The sequence below is a fragment of the Oryx dammah genome, unplaced genomic scaffold (assembly GCF_014754425.2).
Source record: "Oryx dammah isolate SB20612 unplaced genomic scaffold, SCBI_Odam_1.1 HiC_scaffold_27, whole genome shotgun sequence".
NCBI lineage: Eukaryota > Metazoa > Chordata > Mammalia > Artiodactyla > Bovidae > Oryx > Oryx dammah.
In genome coordinates, this window is record NW_024070211.1 from 46,695,451 (window position 1) to 46,720,304 (window position 24,854).

Genomic DNA, 24,854 nt, shown 5'->3' on the forward strand with positions numbered 1-24,854 from the left:
ACAGAGAGAAGATAGTTATCTACTAGCCAAGGAGAGAAGCTTCAGAGAAAATCAACACCGCCAACACCCTGATATCAGACTTCTGGCCTCCAGAAGTGAGAGTGTAGTTAAGCCACTGAGGCTGTGGTTCTTTGCAGCCCTAGCTAGCAAAATCATATACTTTCCAAGGTAGGCTCGATCCTTCCCATTTACAGATGAGAATCCAAGGCTCAGACTGATTCATTAGGTCTGAACTAGGATTCACTCTTGAGTCTGACTCCAAAGCCCTTCTTCCTACCACTAAGTTCTATTGTAAATTTATAGCTTCTTCAAAACCTCAAGGTGTAAGTAGAGGAATAGTTTCAAGTCTTACTTGTGACAAAGCCTCACAGTACAAAGAATTTTTAGAAATTTGTAGGAAGGTAACTTTAGAACTTGGTTTCAATGAGGGGAGGTAGGGGGGCAGGGAGAGAGAGAAGGATGGAGAGAAAAGCAGAGTTAAAGGTCTCCTGATTCTAGGAATGATGGAGAGTACTTAATACAAGTGAAAAATATTCGCAGATCCTCATATTCTCCACTACAAACACACCGCACCTTTTTTTTAAACTCTCTTATATGTTGGAATTAACAAGCTGTATGCTCACAGGTAAAATGAAGAAATTGAAAGGACAGACTCACCTTCCTTGAATACGGGATGTTCACTGAGATCAAGATTTCTTCAGGCTTAAGATCGGCACTTGGGCACTTTCTGAGAAACTGCTCATTTAAAGGAATCTGTCGTTTTCCTTCTGTGGAAAGAAAGAACACTTTCCTTGGCATCTGTTTTTTATTAAACAATCAAATTCCCAAAATTTGGGAAATAATTCTACCAAATACAGGAAATTGATCAGGAAAAGAAGTGCTCTTCCCTTGTTTAAAAAGTCTTTCACCATGTAATGGTGTCTTATAGTGCTTCATCCCATCTAGAGCCCATCTTTTTTATTTTTATTTTGCCTTTTTTCTTGATTATAAATAAAAATATCTAGGTGAGTAGCCCGAGGTCAGGCAGAGAAGGACCTTAGGAATCACTTCCTGAACAGTACGATTCATTTTGAGATTTGTGAGAAGAAAGAAGATATTAATATCTCTTTTGATATTCTAATCAAGTCATTCAACAAACATTTATTGTGTATAATCAAGAACTCTACTCAGTACAATAGTGAATAAATTGCCTTTAATGAATTTTTACACTAGTGAGATGTAGTCTTAATTGTTTCTATCTTTTCTCAGCACCTAAAGAATTTCTGTTCTTTAATCAATATATCAGAGGGAGGAACTATTTAAAGCTATAATGAAATAGGACTTTGGGATAAAAACTAAGAATCTTTTGATGTTTATATTTATATCACAAAACCTAATTCTCCATGAATGATTTTTTAAAGGATGTTACTTAAGTTGATAACTGAATATACATCTTTTTTAGAACTTTATTTTTTAATTGGTGGAAAATTTTGTTTTGGTTTCTGCCATACAACAACATGAATCAGTCATAATTATATACATATCTATCCCTTTCCTCCCTCCCCTCCCTCCCCTCCCCTAATCCTATCCCTCTAGGTCATCGCAGAGCACCAGGCTGGTCTCCCTGTGTTATTTAGCAACTTCCCACTAACTATTTTGCACATGATAGTGTATATATGTCCACTGACAGATGAATGGATAAAGAAGTTGTGGTACATCTATATAATGGAATATTACTCAGCCATAAAAAGGAACAAACTTGAGTCAACTGTAGTGAGGTAAAAAAGTAAGTCAGAAAGAGAAAAACTAGTATCATATATTAATGCATTTATGTGGATTTGAGAAATATGGACTGATGAACCTAGAACAGAATATACATCTTCATTAAGATAATTTTGTGGTTTAGATGCTATGAAGAGTTGGCATTTAACAATGCAGATAAGAGAAAGTTAGTACGTATTTTTAAATAAAAAAATACAGATTTATAGAGGACCAATTGAATCTATCTAATAATTGTTGACTAAATTGAAATGAAAGAAATAAATGAAAAAATCTTAGACTTAGTTTTCAAAAACAAAACTCAAAAAAGTATAGGATGAAGCTCAACCACTGTTCAATAGAAAAAGACTTGCAGGCTTCCATCAATGACAGCTCAAGTATGAGCCTAGAGTTCTCTTCACTCTTCAGATTACAGCAGGACACTAACCAACACTGGTCAGGCAACCAGCATAGGAAAATATCTACCAGAAGCCTTCAAAAGGAAGGAGATGAAGACGTTAGGTGCGTGTACAATTAAGACCCCAACTGACTGACTTTCCAAGCATCTGAAAAGGGAGATGGAATTATTAATATTAGAAAGAATACTAATTGTCAAAACTGGACTTCCTATAACCCCGGAGAAGCAAAAGAAGAGGAGGAACAGGATTTAATAAGCCCCAGGAAGGAGGTGTCACTTACCTTTTGACAGCAGGTTGAGGGTACAGTTGCCCACAGCCAGGAGGGGGTTCAGATCTGAATCTGGATGCCTGCTCACTATGTGGCCCCCTAAAGACTTTTTAAAATAATGGGTTATTTTCACCCCAGTTGTGAAATTATAAAGACACAAGTGGTAAAATAAGAATCAAGCTTATTACAAGAATCAAAGCTTTGGAAAACTATTCTTTTTGTCTGTTCTCAAAGAATGAAAATGTCACGATTTGATAGGAATGGTCATTCAAGGGGCACACACTAGCTATTACTGTCATCAAATACATACAGCCATATTCCTGATCTGGGGCCCAGCCAGAGTTCCCAAATGTTTCAGGAGAGCGTGATACATCTGTGTCTTCTCCTCGGGGAGTTTCCGGGTCACATTAGCCAGGATGTCCTTCATCTCAGCCAGGCTGACAGCGGCACCTACGGTCAGCCCTGAAATGGAATCATTTGCAGAGAACACAATGTGATCACTGCTGACCTGGAAATGTCCATTAGATTTTAGACTGCAGATATGGGATTCTTATGCTAGATACACGTTGCCCTGCTACTGGTGCTCATGGTGGTGATGGCAGGAATCGTGGTTGGTAATGGAGGTGGGCTTCCCAAGTGGTGCAGTGGTAAAGAATCCATCTGCCAATGCGGGAGATGCTAGTTTGATCCCTGGGTTGGGAAGATCCCTTGGAAGAGGAAATGGCAACCTACTCCAGTATTCTTGCCCAGAAAATCCCATGGATAGAGGAGCCTGGCGGGCTACAGTCTGACAGGTCGCAAACAGTTGGATACCACTGATCCCACTGAATACACACAAAGGAGTTAACAGTGGTTGTAATGGTGGTGGTGAAGGAGGTGATGGTGTTGGTGACAGTGGGGGTGATAGTGGTGGAGGTGATGGAGGCTAAATTTTTTGAATACTCACTGTATCAAGCACTATGCTGAATACTTTACAGAATCTTCTTGAATTCTAACAAAGATTTGAAAATAGTAATAACCCCATACAAACTGAGGTTCAGTTAAGTATCTTGACTAACGTCTTTCAGTTAATATATGACATAGTCAGGAACTGTACTCCAGAGCCAGACTTCAAACTCACATTTCATTGCCTCTCATCATTGTCATTACATCAGTTTCCTTTATGGAAATGGAAAAGCCAGTTTGGAAGCTGCATAATACATAAACTTGCTTTGGTTATCTACTGTGCTTCTGGAGAGCAAAGACTCTCAACTTTATTGTTTATCCAGCACTTGGCATGGTACCTTTCACTGAATAATTGTTACAGTTCCCTGAATGGCAGACATAAAAGTTCTTCAGTGAAAATCTAACTATTCAGACAGTATCTCCTCTAATCATAGAGGATTCTTCCCTGAACCTCCTCCAGAATGTGATCACCTTACAAGGGAATCTCTCTATATATTATAATCATGAAGATTTCTTCTGCATGTCTACTGAGCAAAGAAATAAACTGTTTAATGCATTTTAACTAAGAAAGGAGGGACCCTGAGGACTCACCATTATCTGTATAGTTTACAACACTCAGTTCTTCAATTCTATCAGGAGAAATTATAACTGGGTAAAAGATGCCTTTAAATTTCATGTCAGGGCCTGAGGATTAGAAAAAAAAATAAGTAAACTAGGATGAAGGGGGGCCTAACTGCCTTTTAATTTTTGAAATTGTGATTAAAACTGATGTCCTTAGAACATATAAAAATGACATATCTTTCTATAGCTCTGTTCATTGCTAAATCACACACATAGAAAAAGGACAGACAGAATTTCACTAAACTTGTGGAGCCATCTGGATTTGTCAGTGTTAAAACTTGGCTGACACATCCAAGTCGTCTTGGGGCATATTCAGAATTCTCCTTGGGAAGACTTCTGGGAGACTCCTCCAAGAAGCAGGCAGTCAAACTGAGTTTACAATGGACACAACAGAAAGACCCTGTCACTGCAATTTAAGAAAACCTACTATATCCACTGAGACACCACGGAGAGAGGAAACAGAATAACTGCAAATCCCAGCCCCAGATCAGACTCCACATGGAAAGACAGGACAGCTGTGCTGACTTGTCACAGAGCAGGACTTTGGGGTTCAACTCTGTGTACTGCTCCGGTTAGAGAGACAGGAATTCACGTATGTAACAGAAGCTGTGCAAGTCTCTTGAGCAATCCTCAAGGGAAGTCAAGCATAGATGGGTTAAGATGTTATTTCAGACTGCTTTGCCCAAGAACATGCATATTTGAGGTTTTGCTCCCTGAAGCCCTTTTCCTCAGTTTTCTTCTAGGAAGTTCCTGGTTCCTACGTACCCACAGAGGTGTTCCCCATGACAACAGGGGCCTGAGGATACTTGGCTTTGGCTTCTAGAAGCTCCTTCAGGGTCACTGGGGAAATCCACGTCATTTGATCACTACCAAAAATCCTGGTCTTTTGTGTTTTTTTCTCAGCCATTGTCTATTGAAAAAGCAACAAAGATTCAAGATCATCTCATGATAACATTTCCACCTGCTTCTGCTGTCTTTATAGGAACAAGGAAAGGAAAGAGAGATCTCTTTAAAAAATAAAATAACAGTGACCTAAAAGTAGTGTTTACTAGAAATCAGAGTATGGGACAAAAATGTGACGATATTTCACTCCTTCTGGAGACTATATTTCCTGTTGGTTCTTTTATATCTTAAAAGAATCTATTTCAAAGTTTAAAAATACCTTGCATATTTAATTTCATCAAAACACTTGATGGAAGAACAAAACTCAGCAAAACTGGAAGAAGAAAACATGTCTAAACCTCCAGATGCTGTCATTTCAGGGCATTTTGTAATAGATACTATCTGCTGATTATTACAATCAACTGTTCCTCCCTCAGTCTCACACTCTTTAGACTGGACTGAGAATGGCAGATGGATACTACCTACTTGCCAATCAACTTTCAAGAGGATCCATAGCAAACATCCTTCTTCACATTTCACCATGAATTCTTCTGGCATGAGTTCAACTTTGCCTTACTTACCATTAGCTCAGGAGGAAATATCAGCTCTTGAGTTGGATCCAATGGCAGAAACTCCTCTTCTGAGAAGAGTTTCAGACTTGTCTTAAAAAGAGAAAGTACCAGAAGTTATTGTCATCAGGCAGTTCTCCCTACTTTAAATCCTTTGTGGAATGAGGTCAGATGAAGATAGACACAGAACAGACAGACAGAAAAGCCCGCTGACCAGCCATGGTACCTGGGCTCTAAGCCAAGGGCTTTCACACAGACCAGGTTGCTAGCGACAGTGCAGCTGCCGGTGGGCCCCTAGCCCTGCACATGCTCCTTGGGGTCTGGGGGAAGCAGAGGAGGCAGCAGGCCAGACACAGCTGAGAACCAGAACCTTCCCCTGAATGTCCTGTCACCTCTCTTGTCTCTCCCTGCCCTTCCATTTTCCCTAATATCTCCACTAGAGAAAAGACTTGAAGCACATTTTTTTAAAAACTGAGAGACACTAAGAGATCAGTGTGTTTTCCCTCCTGCAGATAGTGGTAAGTGACTGAGAGTAATGTCTGGAGTGAGGGATGAAGTTGTTAAGAAAGATGATGGAGTGAGAATGGGGGAGAGGACGTGCTGACACGCCTCAAAAACTTGCACAGCCATTTTTCTTCCTAAAAGTAAGCTGGTCTCTACTGATGTCCTGGGAAAATCTTTAAAAATTTACGTTTCACTGACCTCATTTCCTTCCTCAAATTCTGGTAATCCATTTATTCCTTGATCCAAACAGCAAACCCCATTTTCTTTACTTTGACAGCAGCCAGAAGTCTAGTGAGTGAGAAAAACAAATAACCAAGAATTTATTGTTGATTCTACTAAATATTTTTTCAGCTTTATTGAGCTATAATTAACAAATAAAATTATACATATTTAAAGTGTACAATGTGACTATTTGACATTACAAGTATACTTTGTTAAATGATGATCACAACCAGGTTAATTAACACATCCATCACCTCACATAGCTAAAATTTGTGTGTGTGTGTGTGTATGTGTCTATTTTCTTCACAACTTTCAGGTATACAACACAATATTATTACTATAGCCACCATGCTGTAAAGATCTTATGACAAAATCTGGCACATAACAACAATGGTTGATTTAATATTTTATTAGCAACAAATAATTTATTATTAACAATTTATCAATAACTTGGTATTAATAATTTATTTCTGGGTAAAATATTTTATTAATAATAACAAGTATTATTATCACTCTGTTCTTGTGATGCACTATTTCATCATTTAAATTCCAAAAGCTAATCTCATGTGCCTCATCTCAATGTTGTTTATTCATCATTGATTGAGTGCCTACTCAACTGACACATTGGCGAAGCACCAAGCAGACCACCTCCTGGTGAAAAGACGAAAGAGTAAATGGGCAATTACACCACCATACGACCAAGGCTGCTGTAGGGGTGTGCTCAGAGGGCTACAGGAGCACCAGGATGGGGTACCTGACCCAGACAAACAGGTCAGGAAAGACCCCTCAGCACAATGAACAATGGCCAATGTCAAAGTGCTCAGGTGCTTATCGTGTGGTTACCAGGCAAGCTCAATGAACCAGGGTAGGCGCCCTGCCCAAGATCAAGTAACAAACAGCAATTACAGACCTTGAGATAAGAAGTTTTCCTGCATTAGTAACAGTGGGCTGTTCTTCTAATCACATCTGCTGCTGCTGCTGCTGCTAAGTCACTTCAGCCCACCAGGCTCCCCCGTCCCTGGGATTCTCCAGGCAAGAACACTGGAGTGGGTTGCCATTTCCTTCTCCAATCACATCTGCTACCCCCTACCATTTTATTTAACTAGGGAAAAAATATATTCAATAATGTGTTCCTTTCTACTCACTTTACAGAAAGTCTTGCACGCATCGATTATGGGCCTGTATCCAGTGCAACGACACAGGTTACCTGAAGGGGAAAAAATCCAGTATTGTTAATCAAGGAATCTAGAGACAGGCACAGCTGGCCAAGAGATTGATGGGAATAAGGACCCCACCCAAGAAAGAAGCGCTGTTTGACATTTCAGTCCACCAAATCCACAAAATCAAATTTTTTCTTTTTGTCAACAACTTGGGATATTTGGCTGATAGTCTTGTGGCAGGGTCTAACAATTCAGCTATTTGTATTTTCTCTCTGCAAACAGTTATTATATACTCTGCTTGTGATAGCTGTTCAAAGAACACAGCGATTTCAAGCCAAAAACTGTTGGTATACAGCAATATTTGAGGGTTAATTTTCACAACCCAAATGGTCATCAACAGATAATTAGATTAAGAAGATGAAGTGCTAAAAAGAAGATGTGGGGTGTGTCTGTGTTGGAATATTACTGAGTCATTAAAAAAAAGAATGAAATACTGCCATTTGTAGCAATGTGGATGGACCTAGAGAATAATATGCTTAGTGAAATAAATCAAAGACAAATATTATACAATATAACTTATATGTAGAATAATAGAAAATAATACAAAGGAATGTATCTACAAAGCAGAGACAGACTCATGGACATGGAAAACAAACTTGTGATTACAATAGGAAGAGGGAAGTGGGAGGGATAAATTACAGGTATGGGATTAACAAAGACAAACAATAATATATAAAATACAGAATCAATAGAGGCTTACAGTATAACATAAGGAATTTTATCCATTTTCTTATAATAACCTATGAGAGAATGTTGTCTGCAAAAATACTCAATCACTGTGCTATACGCCTGAAACTAACACAATATTGTAAATCGACTGTACTTCAATTAAAAATTTTGGTTTTCAAGATCAGTAAAAGACAATGTAAAAAAGCTAAATTTTGATATTTAAAAAAAAAAGAGAGAGAGCTAAGCTTCAGTTGCTAGACAGGTCAAAGGTATTATATAGAAGCAAAGGCAGTTTTTAAGCTTTAGAAGCAATGGGTACACAATTTATTTACAATAAATCATTAGGCCAGCGTTTCTCTACAGTGGTCCATTTCCCATGTTCTCCTCCAACCCCAAAATCTGGCATCCATTCAAAAAACAAAGCCACTGAAGCAACCTCTCTGGGGTTGGATCTCAGGAATCTTCATTCTTAGCAAATTCCCGTGTGAGTCTCAAGCACCCTAAAACTTGAGAGCCTCTTGTCACTTGTTTACATCATAAATGGCCATGAGATCAAATGCATAATAAGACCAAATAAGGCCAAAGACCAAAGGACAAATAAGTCCAGTTTGTGTCTTATGCACCATCTCTCCTTTTTACTTCTGTTTAGTCCTGTCTTCCCTGGAATACTTCAGCAGAGGAATTGAGCACATGAGCTTTAGGCCCATGTAATACAGCAGAGAAATAAAGTCTCTGGGAGACAGGAGACAAAGAGCCAAGGAGGATATCACGTGAAATAGCATTTGGAAGGCTCTTATTCCTTAGAATTGTTCAGTCAGTTCAGTGGCTCAGTTGTGTCTGACTCTTTGCGACCCCATGGACTGCAGTACGCCAGGCTTCCCTGAATTGTTCAGAATCTTGATAATGAAGACTCCTCCAAGACCCAGCACCAGCTCCACACACACACTGAGTTCCTGAATTTGATAAACTAGCTCCAAATAAAGGCAGTTCTTTGAAATAAGTATCACCAGAAGATGTCAGTCTCTGATTTCATGTTGCATTCATTAGGAGCCCTCTGATAATACCGTCCTGAAAGCACCCACCCCAGTAGGACAGAACTGGAGATAACTGAATTCCTTGGAGGGTAAATGAATAAACTGGTGTTGTAGTTATTATTAAAATAAGCAAACAAGGAGGAGACCCTTATAGATTAAGAGAGACTTGAGAAATGTGTCAGCCAAGAGCAGTATGTGCGTCTTGTCTGAAACCTGATTTGAACAAACTAACTCCTCTACTTATTGGTGGTATGCTGTTGCTACTGCTAAGTCACTTCAGTCGTGTCCGTATAATTTTTAGTAAATTACTCTCTCTAAACCTCAGTTTCTCCATCTATGAAATGGGAGGTAATAATAGTGCCTACCTTATAAAGTTATCATAAAGAGTAAATGAAGATCTGTTTATACAGCATTTAATGCAGTGTGTGGCACTTGGTAAGTGTTTAATAGCTATTATCAGCACCATCATTTAGAAACTAGAAATTAAAGCGCACACACATATAACCTACCACCAAGAGCATCATTTAGCTGACTCAGGGTGGGCTCCGGATGGTTCCTCAGCAGCGTGTACATGGACATCACCATCCCAGGGGTGCAGAAGCCGCACTGTGTGCCATGACACTTGGCAATCCTCTCCTGTAAGCACAGAAACATTAAAACGTAGAAGCTTGGGACCGGCCCCGGACCTACTGAATCAGACCTTGCATTCAAACAAGATCCCTGGGTGGTTCACGGCACATTAAAGTTGGAGAAGAGGCCCCAGAAAATCCTTCTCAGCCTTGGTATCTCTCCCTTTCTTGGACTGGGGTAACCATGATGACTGATCCTCACCAGCTTTTTGAGCTTCATTCAAAAGTTCTCAGCCTTCAGAATTGCAGGGGAAAGTTTTAAAATCTCCAAGGTCCAAGCAGCACCCCAAACTATCTGACAGAATCTCTGGGGGTGGGTCAGTGACACACATTTTTAAAAGATTCCTGAGTATTTCAACCTGTAGTCAGAAGGGGAATTTCTGAGATAAAGGAAGTCCTTCAAATAAATGAACTGAATTATCGTCAAGTTGAAAAAACTTCAAGTATTTCCTGAGTGCCTTTATCTGCCCAGTAAAGCCCTAACAGGGGAAGGGAATGGCAACCCACTCCAGTATTCTTGCTGGGATAATCCCATGGACAGAGAAGCCTGGTGGGCTACAGTCTATGGGATTGCGAAGAGTCGGACACGACCGAGCAACTGAGCATATAGCCCTAATGCTTTGCTACTGCTAAGCTGCTTCAGTCGTGTCCGACTCTGTGCGAATCCATAGACGGCAGCCCACCAGGCTCTGCCATCCCTGGGATTCTCCAGGCAAGAGTGCTGAAGTAGGTTGCCAATGCCTTCTCCAATGCATAAAAGTGAAAAAAGAAAGTGAAGTCACTCAGTCGTGTCTGACTCTTAGCGACGCCGTCCATGGGATTTTCCAGGCAAGATTACTGGAGTGGGTTGCCATTGGAATTTGTTTACAAAGTGCTATCGTTAATCCAAACAACAGTCAAGAAGGAAAGATTGCTTTGATTTTTCTTCCAAATCTCCCTGCCTCCCACCCCAGCCTGTTCTCTTTTGAGTCTAACTTCAGTGGTTCAAGCCCATTTTGGAAGCCGTTGTCTGGCTACCTTACTGCCAGGAGGGCAGCAGGTACTAAATGACAGTGTTTTCATGCCTCCGAACAGCCAAGTCTCACAAGTGTATTCAGGCAGAATCTGCTCCCTCTAGGTAACAAGGTTTCATAGAAAATAAACCGAAGCCAAGACTGCCTGAAGAATATGAAGCCTGCCCATTTTCTGTGCTGGGACTATCTTTCCCCTCTCCTCTCCTCTTTTTTTTTTTTTCCTTCCTCTCCTCTCCTCTTAAGTGGTACTCATTATCTTAGACAAAAACAAGTAGCAAGAGCATCTTTCTGGGCAGCATATAAATAATTGAAAGAGTCAGGAATCTGAGGTGTCCTTTCACTTCAGGCAAAGTTCTAACAAGGAGCCTCCTTAGGAGAAAAGCCTTACAATTCATTGACAGCTACCATTACATAGCTTCCAAATAAGCCCTAAATTCAACAAATCTTTTTGGTAGCTGAGATTTTCATTCAATTTTAAAATCATGTTACATTTCCCTTTATAGGAAAAAAAAACAAAAACAAAACATTTATCCCGCAATGCATAGATGGCTCTCTTTTCTATATAAGTTTGGAAGATATAAAATGGACAGGTCTCATTTAATTAGAATATAGAAAACAACCCAGTGATGTCAAGTTCTTTTTTTTTTCTCTTTTTAGGAAAGAGTTCTCTAGTCTTAAACAGTATTTTTCTGACAAGTCAGTCATGTGTCTCAAGTTCCACTCCTGCCTGCCGCTTTGTGTCATCTGTGGACTATGCCCAGGCAGCAGGGCCCACTGCTCTACTGTGTTAATTTCAGGAACTCATCGTGTGATTAATGATTTTCAAGGCACAGAAACCCTATGAAGAAGAGGCCCTCTCTCACCTGAACAGGATGAATCCTGGTCTTGGTGCTTCCTATGCCTTCTACTGTGGTGACGGCAGCCCCATACAGAGAACAGATGGGCGTCAGACAGGCATTAGCTGGATAATGTCTTCATATGAAAAAGAGAAGCACAAACTACATTGTATCTAGTGGTAAAGCAGCGCCTCCAATATGGCAGATTTTATAAGATATTCCAAGCTTTGCATAGACATTTTGCCCTTAGTTAATGGCCATTTTGTAGACGACGACTCTGAGGGTCAGAGTGAGTTGCTCAGGATCACAGCTGGAGTGTCAGATGGGATTCAAATTAGGCCTCCAATTCTAACTCCAGAATAGTTTCCACTGTTTTTTTTTTTTCTTTTCTGTTGACGGAGGGGCTGACATTCGTTTCTCTAGTCACATGTGACAATCATCTGGAGCACATTCCATCTTCCAAGCAGATGCCAGGCCAGGGGTTGCTTGGGCAATAGAGTTAATTTGATATTTTGCCTCAGAAGAAGAAACAGAGCGTGGAACACAGAACTCCTCAGTCCCACAAATCTCCTGCTAGAAAATATCTAACTCAAAAGGACTCCTAAAATGTTCTCACTTTCCCAAACAAAATTACAGATGGCCAACAAATATGTGAAACAAAGGTTCAACCTCAATAACAATCAAGAGGGTTTCAAATTAAGCAATGAGAAACCATTTTTATCAAAGAAAATGACAACAATTTTTAAAAATTGTAATGCACTAAGAATACAAAGGTTTGGGAAAATGGAATTCATAGACTGCTGAAAAGAATGTAAACTGATAGAACTGTTCTGAGAGGAATCTTGCTGGAAGCCATAAAAATTTAAAGATGCACTCATCCTTTTACCCTCCAATTCCACCTCTATGGATCTATCATCAAGAAATCATCGCAAACATAAATATAAATATCCATAGACATATGAGTACTCACTGATCCACTCCTTTATAATAGTGAAAACCAAACAATAACCTGTCAGCACCTTTTGGTGACGGTGATATATATGATAGCACATATACAGCCATTAAAATTATATTTATTGTTTTGAAAAGATATTCATAAGAAGTGTAGCACGGAAGCTTCTAAACTGTACATGCAGTATGCTTCCATAAATATATACACAAAAGAAAGACTGGGGGATATTAACAGTAGCAGTTAGTCACTCAGCCATGTCCGACTCTTTGCGACTCCATGGACTGTAGCCCGCCAGGCTCCTCTGTCCATGGGATTCTCCAGGCAAGAATACTGGAGTGGATTCCCATTCCCTTCTCCAGAGGATCTTTCTGACCCAGGAATCGAAACTAGGTCTCCTGCATTGCCGGCAGATTCTCTACCGTAGTTTGAGCTACAGGGAAGGCCTTAGAAGGATATTATTCACTTATAAATAAATGTAAACACTGAGTGCCTACTATATGCTAGGCAGAGTGACCAGGCCAGTGGGATTGATTAGTGGACAAGACAGATAAAATCCCTGCCTATGTAGAGTATATCTTCTCACCGAGGGACAATGGACAATACATATGTACTTGGACAATACATACACACAGCACACACACAATGAGAAGTACCATGAATACATTAATAAGGGAGCAGGGAGCTGCAGAGGTGCAATGGGGCATGGGAATGGGGGAGGTGATCAGGGAGGGCTGAGAAAGCAACATTTTTGCTGGAACCTGAATGGTTTGATGCCCATCATTGCATTCCCAGTGTTTACCACAGTTCCTGTCACATAGCAGGTGTGCATATTTACCAAAGGAAGGAAAACAACACAGTTGAAAGCTATAAAAATGCAACCATATGTGGACTTTGCAGCAAGGTACCTTATCTTCTTGGTAATGGGGTTATATCGTGATATCATCACTGTGCAGGCACCACAGCCTCCCCCTCCACAGCCATATTTAGTTCCTGTGAGTCGGACTGGAAAAGCATAGTTAAAGATAATGTGTCTTCCATAATTTTCTTTGTAAAATAGCTCTGACCTTAAGAGACAACCTCAAACATTCTTAAATGTACACTTAAGTTCGATACTTATTAATCAAATGACGTATGTATGTCTTAGCTGCTATTATTTATAATCTTATAAATTCTTGATTTTCATTTGTGTGTATGTGATTTTTTTTTTTTTCTGACTATGGGGCACACGGATCTCAGTTCCCCAACCAGGGACTGAACTTGTGCCCTCTGCAGTGGAAGCGTGGAGTCTTAACCACTGGATGGCCAGGAGAGTCCCCCATTTGTGTGTTATGTCTAGTCTCCTCCTTTTTAAAACAATTGGACCTCAGGTTGCCAAAAAGAGGGCCAAACTTAAAAGAAGGAAGAATCTAGACATATCAATGGCCTTGAGGATTTGTAGGTGTGAGTACCTCACATATCTGTTCTTTCCCTATGTGTGTCTTTGATGATATACAAAGTAAAATGTCAAAGTGTAATTAATTTTTAGAATATTTGTGTCATGTTATCCACATTTGCTATATTTCTCTGTTTCTCAGTGCAAGAAACTGCTAGTTGTTTCCCCATATCTTTTCTCTTATTCTTTATTGGTAATAGAAATGCTAAATTTTGAGCTTCACATATGGTTGCCTGGAATAAAAAAGGTACATTTTTTATCCTCTTCTGATGCTTGGTAGGGTCATTAACAATGTTGACCACAGAGATAGAGGCATAAATGCTCTGTATAACTTCCAGGAAGGAAATACCCTCAAAGGGAGAGGGTTGCCCCTCCCTCATCCCTTACTTCTTCCTTTGTGCTGGAATTCAGATATGATGGCTGGACCTCAGTTAGTCATCTATGACCATGAGGAGAAAGCTTCAAACTGAGGAGGGTGAAGCAGCAAGACAGAAAGACCTTAGCCCCTGATAATGCTGTGACATTGTTTTGTTAATCTGGATTGACCTACCTTCAGGATTCCTTTATGTAAGTATCACAGCCATGAGAATGTGCCTCAACATAGAGACTTCCTCCAACATAGAGGAAAACTGACCAAGAGACCCAGCTGCTGCACTTTGATATCTATCACCCCACTTTTCATCAAGGTCATGACTCCCATGGGCTGCTTCCCACTAGTGGCTCTGAGCTATGGAGATATGTGGGAGTCCTTGTCAACCACCCTCAGTGGCTTTGATGAATCTGCCTTGGATTACATGCAGTCTGAGACTCCTCCATTCAGCCTTCTCTCTCTTTGTTCCAGGTCTAAATCTTCTCTAACTGCCCCTCTATTTCACTCAGGCATTTTTCCTAATAAAACTTTTGCATATTTAATCTCATTTTTTGGTGTCTGCTTCCCAGAGAACCTGAAATAACATAATGAGAAAGAAATAAACTTCTACCTTATTTACTGCTATTGGGATTTTCTGTCACTCACAAATGAAACAAATCTTAAACAATACACTGGTACCATGGATAACCAGGAAATTAGTATTCATTACTTTTATGCCCCAAAACTTTGAATGACTTCCAGAAAATTGTTATTATGTTTTTGTTTGAGGTTTGTGCTCTTTGGGGAATTTCACCTTCTCTGGGGAAAAATGTACAAATTCCAATTGTCTCACAAGTTTGCATACAATGTAGTGCGATCCACAGACTGCTGGAAGCCCACTGGAGTTCATGAACAGCAGAATAAGAATCCATTCATTAGATGATTTACTTAGGAAGTTTTTTCAAGGTAACATTTTCAGGTTTAATTTCTCCATTGTTCTTTCACTTCCATTTTAGGAGATTTCTGTGCTCTCTTTCTAACGGGCATGATGATTAGTCCTGGAAGTTAGAAGAGCAATATTGTGACCCTTAATTCTAATGGATGCTAAATTAAGCTATGTTAGCATTTGTTGCTTTAATTACTATTGCTATTCTCCATTTTACCCAGCATATTTAATGCCAAAACAGAGATTAGAAAGAAGATTGTCTGATAAGCGCAACTGTGCACTATCTACAAAACTCAGGTGTAGGAGTTTCTCAAAGTAGGGGATATGACTCAGTGTGGCTCTAAAAAAGATACTTAAAACATCACTTGATGAAGAGATCAGGGTTATACACAGATACATATACACACACATACACACATATACACAACTCAAAGCAAAGGATACGCTTCTTCCTTAGATATGGCAATAGCATTGTTTCAGGATCAACATTTTTTTCTATCACCTGTACCAAAAGAAAATAAGAGATTAACACACAAAGTTAGGAGAGTTAGAATATTTACATGGGTGGCTCATGCTAATTTCATGAAGATTAATATTAACTAACTCTTATATTCTCAACTTGACATAATATTTGTGGAACACCTGTGATATACAAGTCATCTCTCTTAAATGTATAGCTAAATCTTGAGCCCCACACTACATTGCTACTGTCCGTGGTCCTGAACTATCACTGTTCTCTATGGCAGTGGTTGTTTCTAGTAACAAAACACTAGTGACTTCTCTCCAACTTCTACAAAGTCTGCAGCAAGTGAGGGAAAAGATAACAGCAGAACTGAAAATAGCAGACAGAGAGGTAGGGGAGGTCTTTTGGACCTCTGAGAAGTTGATAACAGGTTTTTTCTTTTTTAAAGACTTGCTTTATCATATTCAAAGAATTACAGTTTCCAGAAAGAGATCATAACCATCCATTCCTCCCAAATCTAAGAGACAAAAGAGAAGATAAAATGCATATGCCAATTGATACAAATATGTGCAAGCAAAGACACACTTAAGGAGCAAGTTTGTGTGGGCAGTCTAGCAGCAAGGCAGTTAAAACAGCAGCATCTAATGGATGGCATGATTGAAATGTCATGGTTGGTTATGTTTTCCAAAGTGATCACGTTTTCCCTTTCTTAATTGAAAACTTGGATTTCTTTTAAATTCATAAATAGAAGCATGGTTTTCCTCACAATTTCAGAACTAGAGTTCATCCTTCACCCATGTTATACAAATTTTCCCTACTGGAAAGTAGGTGAAGAGGGTAAATATGCTTATTCTATAGAAGCATCCTAACCCTCAATTCTAAGCGGCCATAGGCTGGGCAAAGTGAGGCAGGTGCCAATTACCAAGGTTGGATCAGTACCCTAGAGGAAACTGCGATATAATATGGATGAAATGATTTGTGTGTGTGTGTGTGTGTGTGTGTGCACATACTGCAATACAAGAAAACTGTGAAGTGCCCTCAGGTATCCCCAACTTAATTGGCCCTCAGATGGAATTCTATATTTTATTTCCCAAACGTACTTCTTCCCTTCTTTTCCTGAACTTATTTAATAGACTCACCATCTCCTAGGTCAGCCAAGCTTAAAAAGCCTGTGCTATTTTCTGTTTCCCTTCCTTCAATCCACCACAATCAGCATCACCAAGTCCTGGCCATTTACACTTCCAGAACAATTCTCTAAACACCCTTCACGTCTTCTGTCACTCCCTGAAATCCACTCTTATTACCTCCAGCCTGAACAATGATAACAGTTCCCTAACAGGTCTCCTGTCCGCATTCTTGGCACCCAGGATGCCACCCTCTATACCACTACCAAAGTGACTTCTCTAAAATCCAAATCTGCTCATCTCCTGGGTCTGCCTAAATCCAACATTGACTCCTGGCCGCCACGCTGCTGTGCTGGGAATTCCTGAATCATTCAGGGTGCTTGCTAAATTGAAACCTTTATCGGATCAGGATTTCCAGAAGAGAGAACCAGAAAACGTGCATATTTAAGAAATACACTGAGTGGGTCTTAGGTGAATTTCTACCAGCTTCTGGAATAGGAGAAGAAATTCAAACTCTTTCCCATAGCTATAAGGCTTCTTTGATAAACTTTCCATCATCTGCCACTCAACCCATGTACCTTGAACTCTGGTCACATGAACTGTAACCAGAAGTGGCTGGTCCTAGTAGTGCAGGGACTTTTATCTTTTGCTTATAGGATTCCCACTGCCCTGAACGTCCTTCCTCTCTTCTCTACTTGTAAGAATCTTGTATGCCATTTGAAGCCCTGCTCAGATGTTCGCTCCTGTGGGCTGTGCAACCATCTAATATTTGCCTTCCACCCTCTGCTCCAAGCAACCATCCTCTTCTGTGCTCCCATGGTCAGTATCCACACATCTTTCACAGAACCTGTTACCCTACATCGCAATTATTTGTGTATGCATAAGCTCTCTTGATCCTGAGAGAAATCATCATCCACTATTCTTCATGTCTAACACTGAACTGCTGGGGGTATATGATAAGGATGTAATAAATTTTAATTAATTTAAATGAATAACTTGATATGTATAATTTGCTATGAGGACGTTAAGGAGGGAGGGATGATATCTCACAGGCTGGGAAATAATAAAATGGAGAAGAGCCAATAATGGTGGCAGAAACTTTTAGTTGTCTCTCCTAGCAGGCTTTCTTTCTTCCTGATGCCTGGAATAAAGATGAAATGGTTAGAATGCCAGCAGCTACTTTAGACCCTAAGGCAACACATTAATGGCAACAGGGGAAAAAGAAGAAACTTGGATATCAGATGGCACCATGAAGCTTCTGAACCAGCCCAGAATGCAATGTCTCTCTCCAGATATCCTTTGTGTAAAAGTAAAAATGACTTGTACCTTATTTGAACTACTTAGTTTTGAGTTTGAGTTATTTTCAGCTGAAACAAATCCTAATTCATACATATGATGGTGAATCCACAGAGGCCCAATTTTAAGGGAGAGATAGGATCTGGGTAACAAGGAAGAGCATTTTAGGCTTGAGAAATATTTGTGTTTTCATGAGGAATTAATGGAAGAGCACATTTTGCTTGTTTGGGTATTTGTTCCAAGAGATGTCTCAAGAGATTGGAGTCTGGCTCAAAGGACTACTGACTTGAAATGTGTTTATTTTTTTCTTGATTTGGTGATTGGCACATTGGAGGAGGGAAGTGGGGCAGGAATTGGCATGCACCCTGTCTTGGCAGGTCTTGGAGTGAAACAGGGAGGTCAGGATTCAGATGGTGGCTGGGGAGTGGGAGGTAATGAGGAAAGGAGTTATCCTTACTGACTCTGGTTGGGAGAGCTGATACCAGCTCTCAAGTCAGGGTCATTGCATATTCTTGTCTCAGCAAAACCTTGCGTGTTACAAGGGGAGCATGTGTCCCTGTGTATCTCCACTGGCCCTTTGGGAGATGTCAAGTTCACATTACACAAAGTTGAGAAATGGCCTTCCTCTGTGCAGGGCTCATGACTTGCCAGACACAAGACAGAGGCAGAAAGAGGAAGGAAAAAGGAGATCAGGAGGAGAGAGAAAAAGGGGAAAAGAACAGAAAATAAGGAAAGCCAAGAGGAGGAAAATGGGCAGAAATGGTGTATATTGTGGGATATCATAGCCTTGGAATAGGGAAAGAGGTTGGAAGGGACGACCAGTGAGGACATTTGCTTGAGGCCACAAAACTGCTGAGTGTCAGAGCAGAGAGTACAGGATTTAAATCCAGGCCTAACTAGTTCCAAAGCCCACATCTTTGATCTCTACACCTCACTGCCTCATAGAACAACTTGTTCCAGTTCCTGAGATACGTTGTGATGTGGCATCTAGGGCATAATTTTTCATGGGCTCTTCCTCCTTCAACTCCAGATGAATGAACTGGGTCACCTACTCTGGAGGCTATAGGTGAAGATTTCAGAAATCTTTCTGCAACTAGGTCTCTGATCAATGTACTCGGCCTAAGCCCCTGCCCAATGACACATTTTGGTGACTTGGGAGTGAAAAGAGACAGTGTTAGTCACTCAGTAGTGTCTGACTCTTTGGAACCCCATGGACCGTAGCCCGCCAGGCTCCTCTGTCCATGGAATTCTCCAAGTAAGAATACTGGAGTGGGTTGCCATTCCTTTCTCCAGGAGATCTTGCTGACCCAGGGATCAAACCTGGGTCTCCCGCATTGCAGGCAGATTCTTTACCTTCTGAGCCACCAGGGAAACCCAGTGACTTGAGGGGATGCCACAAAAAGCACAGAGCAGAGGGCAGTGACATCACCCAGTCTCCTAACTGGCTTCAAAGCTTCTTTTCAAGGGCAAGACTCTAATCCCAGAGGTTATGTTTGACTTCATGACCCCTCTTCCTGGTGGCTTTTTCCTCTTTTATCAACAGCCCTTCACTCTCTGATTCAGGGACTTTATTCTATCCATGTGGCAATCAAGTTTGCTTGCCAGGATTGAAGCACATACCTAACAGAATTTGGAAGGGAGGGGCAGGAAAGAGAAAGAGTGACATAATTTCTGCAAAAACAAAATCGGTATTTCTAATATGCACATTCCAAACGATCATAGGATGTTTGGCCATAGATAAAACAAGCCCACAGATAAGAATCAGTTTATTTATTTTTAAAAATCAATAGAGTGCAAACTATTATTAGCTGTTATGTTAAAAATTCCACTACAGTTTGTTTGGGAGCAGGGGAGGGAAGAGGGGGAGAAGAAGCTAGACTCAAACACCTATTTCCTCCTTTAACCAAAACTCTTACCATCACCTAAAAAGCCCTAGTCATCTGGCCTCTGGCCACATCTCCAGGCCCTCTAGTCTCCTTGCTGTCCCCTGAACATAAAGAAATCCTTGTCTCTGAGGATTTTTGCACCTCCATTTCCTTGGTGTAGATTGCTTTTCCCTCAGACGCCTGCTCCTCACTTCATACTGGTGACCACCCAAATGTCAGCCTCTCATCCAGTCTTAAACATCCATCCTGCCTGAAGCACTAGCTCGCATCCATTCTCTGTCCCCTCCCTCTGCTTTGTTTTTCATCCTGGCATTGATCACTGCCTGACATGATACATTTCCCTTTATTTATATGCTTGTTGTCTGCCTCCCCAGAGGGACTTGGTCATTTCTGTGCTTGGTTGAGTCCCCCTAGGACACTGAACACTAGCATACGCATGTATGTGCTCAGCCACTCAGTCATGTCTGACTCTGCGACCCTAGGGACTGGAGCCTGCCAGGCTCCTCTGTCCATGGGATTTCCCAGGCAAGAATGCTGGAGTGGGTTGCCATCTCCCCCTACCCAGGAACTGAATCCCCATCTCCTGCATTAGCAGGCGGATTCTTTACCACTGAGCCACCTGGGAAGGCCATACTGGCATAGAGCAGGCCCTTAAATCAATGGATTAAACACTCACTACCATTCTTTGTGAAGTAAGTAGTACTATCTCCTTTTATCAGAGGAACTGAGGGTAGATTATATTGTCTCCCTAGGAGTTAGAGCTGGAATTGAATCCTTGTTTATCCAAATAAAAAGGCCACAGTTGTGTCTACTGCACCATTTAGTTATGCAAAAGAAGAAAAAATGACACCATAAGACTACTTCAAACTCACCCCCCACCCCAATCCTTATCATGGTTCACTCTCATAGCAGTCCTGTGAGGGGATCCTAACGGCCTGCCTTCAGCAAAGTTCAGGAAAAACAAACTCATCTTATCCAGTGTGAAACTCAGGCAGCAGGTACAGAGGAAAGTTTTATACAGGACCTAGAATTTACATGATTTGGGGGAAATCCTCTTTAAGAAAATGATACAAAATCCAAATTCGAAATTAAGCTCAGGGTTTTAGAAGAGGCCTCACAAGTGAGAGGCCATGATATTTGTCTTTCCTTAGCTTCCTGGTGAGTCCCAGGGCCAGTCAGGGAAAGTCAGGCTCTCCCTGACTCAGACACAGGGATCACTGGGGCTCTGAAGGCCGGTATCACAGCCCTTGCCCCGTTGTTTGCTTTTAAGGAAGCCCTTTCACCTTCTTGGGCTTCCCTGAGAGCTCTGTTGGTAAAGAATCCACCTGCAATGCAGGAGACCCCGGTTCAATTCCTGGGTTGGGAAGATCCCCTGGAGAAGGGAAAGGCTGCTGCTGTTGCTGCTAAGTCGCTTCAGTCGTGTCCGACTCTGTGCGACCCCATAGACGGCAGCCCACTAGGCTCCTCTGTCCGTGGGATTCTCCAGGCAAGAACACTGGAGTGGATTGCCATTGAGAAGGTAAAGGCTACCACTCCAGTATTCTGGCCTGGAGAATTCCATGGACTGTATAGTCCATGGCGTCGCAGAGTCAGACGCGACTGAGCCTCTTTCACTTCACTTCACTTTCACCTTCTTGCTTCGGTATCCCCCTTGCAAAGTGCTGGGACAACATGAAGAGTAAGCGGTCTGTGGCTTCGTGCGTGGGCGTGTTTTAAAGGATTCTCTGGGGGCTTTGCTGCCTCCAAACCTCGGGCAACGACTGGAACTGCCCCAGGGGATCTACGGAGCGAGCTTGGCTTCCGAGAGGTCGGCCGCGACGCCAGCAGGGAACCCAGTGAGGACCCTGGAGTCCCCAGAGCCGGACATGGGCTCAGCGGTGCCAGGTGCTGTAACTTTGGAGACGATGGGAATGAGAAGTCTTAGTGAATCCATCTCTGCGGCCCTGTCCTGACTCCAAACTGCTCTCCGCTTATCCAAACGCACCCAAGACCGAGGCCTAACGAAAGACGTTCCCGTCTGCTGATAGGTTTGACAAGAGGAAGATTCGGGAGTACTGACTCTGCTGAATAAGAACAGTCATTTCTCTTCCTGTTGATGGGTTGGGGTGGGCTTGGGAATCAGCCCCTGCGTCTAGGAGGGAGAGGGGAAAGGAACAGCAGGAAGGCGGGGGCTCAAAGATCCAGGCAGACCTAGAAAACGCTTCTCTTCCCTGTCCTACGGCGCAGGTGGGACGCGCAGGCAAACCCGCAAGCAGTCCAGTGCCCGGCGCCCCAGCACCGGGAGATCCGGCGGGACAGGGCGGGCAGCGCGCTCACCTTGCGGCCGTTCACGTAGAAGAGCAGCTCGGCGCCCCGTTCCATGGTGGTGGGGTCCAAGGGTCCGAAGGTCCCCAGGAGGAGTCGCCGGCACCGGGACCCCGACACGCAGAAGGGGTCGAAGGAACCTAAAGTGCAACCACCCTCGAGGGCTCAGGTCCCACTTTAGATGCAAAGTTCCGGGAGCGCCCTGCTGGGAAAACTCTCCCCGATCCCAGAACGTCATCGCCCGGCTCCCTCCGCGCTGAGACCATTGGCTGGGATCTTTGGACGCGATCCTGAATTCCTCGCCCAAGGCGCCAGGCGTCGGTGCTGCCTTCCCCCTCCTCTTAGCAGGTACTGCAGGTCCTGTGACGTCGCTTCGGTCGTCGTATATTAGTACATTTTAATGGCTTTCCAGCTAAATTTGAAGTCCGGTAACAGTAGCAGTGTTTTTGTATCTCCGCTCCCACCATGCCTGCCGCAGTCTGTACTTTTAATAGTTGATAAACTATCACACACAGTCCAGTTTTGCAAGAGAGGAACTGAAGGACAACAGAGGGTTTTATAACTTTCTCTCACACTTTTAGATATAATTATTGCAGTTTTTTTTTAATATCAGGAGCTACGTTGATATAAACTATTTTTAAAGTTTTATCATTATTCTTAATTTGCCCAGTAAATAACCATAACGTTTATTTTGGTGTCAATAGTGATGTAAACCATCTCGAAAGACTTTTTTTAAAGTAAAACTTGGAAAATACTGAAACGCATAAAAATAAAAGTCACCCGTGTCCACAACTTAGAATTTAACTTTCTGGTCTATTTTTATATTTTTGAAATCTGTACCATAACACCTTTTAAAAATTCAAATGGATGAAAACTCTTTCCCAGACTTCTCTTCAACATACCTAGAACATTTTGCTATCTATGTAAATATATACATTTTATTGTGAAAGTTTCTAAAATTTTGTACATAAAATAATACAACTAGCATCCCCATACACCTGACTCACTGAGCTTTAAAAACATTCAACGTTTTGCCACACTCCCACATTTTTTCTGGAATATTTTAAAGCCCAATTTCAAAAACATTATTTTACCTCTAAATACTTCAATATGCATTAAAATTTTTTTTCTTACAAAGCCAAAGTGCCAACATATAACAAAATATTTTAACATCTTTAAATTTACCAGGGTCTTTAAAAAAATGCCTTTTCCCATTTGATGTCCTTGTTGTCTCTTTAAACTTTTAAAATCTAAAATAGTCTTCTCACCCACTCCTCATTTTTAATGCTATTAACACGTTAATTTCTTGGGCTCCAAAATCACTGCAGATGGTGACTGCAGCCATGAAATTAAAAGATGGTTGCTCCTTGGAAGAAACGCTATGACGAACCTAGGCAGCATATTAAAAAGCAGAGATGTTACTTTGCCTACAAACGTCCCTCTAGTTAAAGCTATAGTTTTTTTTCCAGTAGTCTTATGTATGGATGTGAGTTGGACTATAAAGCGAGCTGAGCGCCAAAGAATCGATGCTTTTGAACTGCGGTGTTGGGAGAAGATTCTTGAGAGTCCCTTGGACTGCAAGGAGATCCAACCAGTCCATCCTAAATGAAATCAGTCTTAAATATTCATTGGAATGACTGATGCTGAAGCTGAAGCTCCAATACTTTGGCCCCTTGATGGGAAGAACTGACTCACTGGAAAAGACCCTGATGCTGGGAAAGACTGAAGGCAGGAGAAGGAACAACAGAGGATGAGATGGTTGGATGGCATCACTGATTGAATGGACATGAGTTGAGCAAGCTCTGGGAGTGGGTGATGGACAGGGAAGCCTGGTGTGCTGCAGTCCATGGGGTCACAAAAAATCAGACACAACTAAGCGACTGAACTGAACATGTTGAAGAAGAAACTAGGTCAGTTGTCCTATGGAATGAATACGCTATATTTCATATGGCTGGTTGCTTCTCCCTGGCATTCTTTGTTCTTCCATCCTGACTTCCAGTATCTTGTCTATGGGTCTAAAGCCTTTATTAAATTCAGATTCAATTTTTTTTCACTTCTTGGGTTTTATAATTGTATCTCTTTTTTGCTTATGCCAAAAATCATGATTCTAAAACCTTGACATAATTGCTTTATCTTGTCCTTAGATCTATTTCAAAACAACCACATCAATATTATGACAGCAATAAGATTAGTGAATAAAAGTTTAAGATTTCTTTACAATTTTTAGAGTACACACTAATAAAGATACACATTTAATTTTTTCTAAGGTAGGTTATCTGTTGAACACCTTCCCCTTAGAGTCCTGGAACTCTTCCTCTAAGTCTTTATGTTTCAATAATTCCATTCTTTTCTTTATATTCCCTCAGCCCCAGAGATGGTGGGTGCTTCCCATAGTTACTTCCTATATTATACACCACTAGTCCTTTGTCTTTTCAGTTCTTATTCAGATCTCTAGAATATGATTAACAATTGATAATTGTGGTTTTGGTCTTGGCTGAACCCTAAATAATACCGTCTCCATCCACACCAAAAGT

General features: G+C 41.3%; 1 protein-coding gene across 1 annotated transcript in view; it reads right to left on the reverse strand.

Annotated features, from left to right (window-relative positions):
* The window catches only part of AOX1 (aldehyde oxidase 1), a 70,088-nt gene extending 47,168 nt beyond the window's left edge, over positions 1 to 22,920 (reverse strand). The window contains exons 1-13 of the mRNA XM_040228841.1: positions 22,333 to 22,920; positions 15,692 to 15,749; positions 13,426 to 13,522; positions 11,596 to 11,704; positions 9,600 to 9,726; positions 7,313 to 7,374; positions 6,144 to 6,233; positions 5,454 to 5,534; positions 4,756 to 4,900; positions 3,961 to 4,053; positions 2,735 to 2,886; positions 2,437 to 2,530; positions 658 to 767 (exon numbers count right to left, since the gene is read on the reverse strand). Of these exons, the coding sequence (XP_040084775.1) occupies positions 658 to 767; positions 2,437 to 2,530; positions 2,735 to 2,886; positions 3,961 to 4,053; positions 4,756 to 4,900; positions 5,454 to 5,534; positions 6,144 to 6,233; positions 7,313 to 7,374; positions 9,600 to 9,726; positions 11,596 to 11,704; positions 13,426 to 13,522; positions 15,692 to 15,749; positions 22,333 to 22,377 (1,263 nt within the window). The 5' untranslated portion in view covers positions 22,378 to 22,920. The remainder of the gene's footprint in view (positions 1 to 657; positions 768 to 2,436; positions 2,531 to 2,734; positions 2,887 to 3,960; positions 4,054 to 4,755; positions 4,901 to 5,453; positions 5,535 to 6,143; positions 6,234 to 7,312; positions 7,375 to 9,599; positions 9,727 to 11,595; positions 11,705 to 13,425; positions 13,523 to 15,691; positions 15,750 to 22,332) is intronic.
* Between the last annotated feature and the right edge of the window lie 1,934 nt (positions 22,921 to 24,854).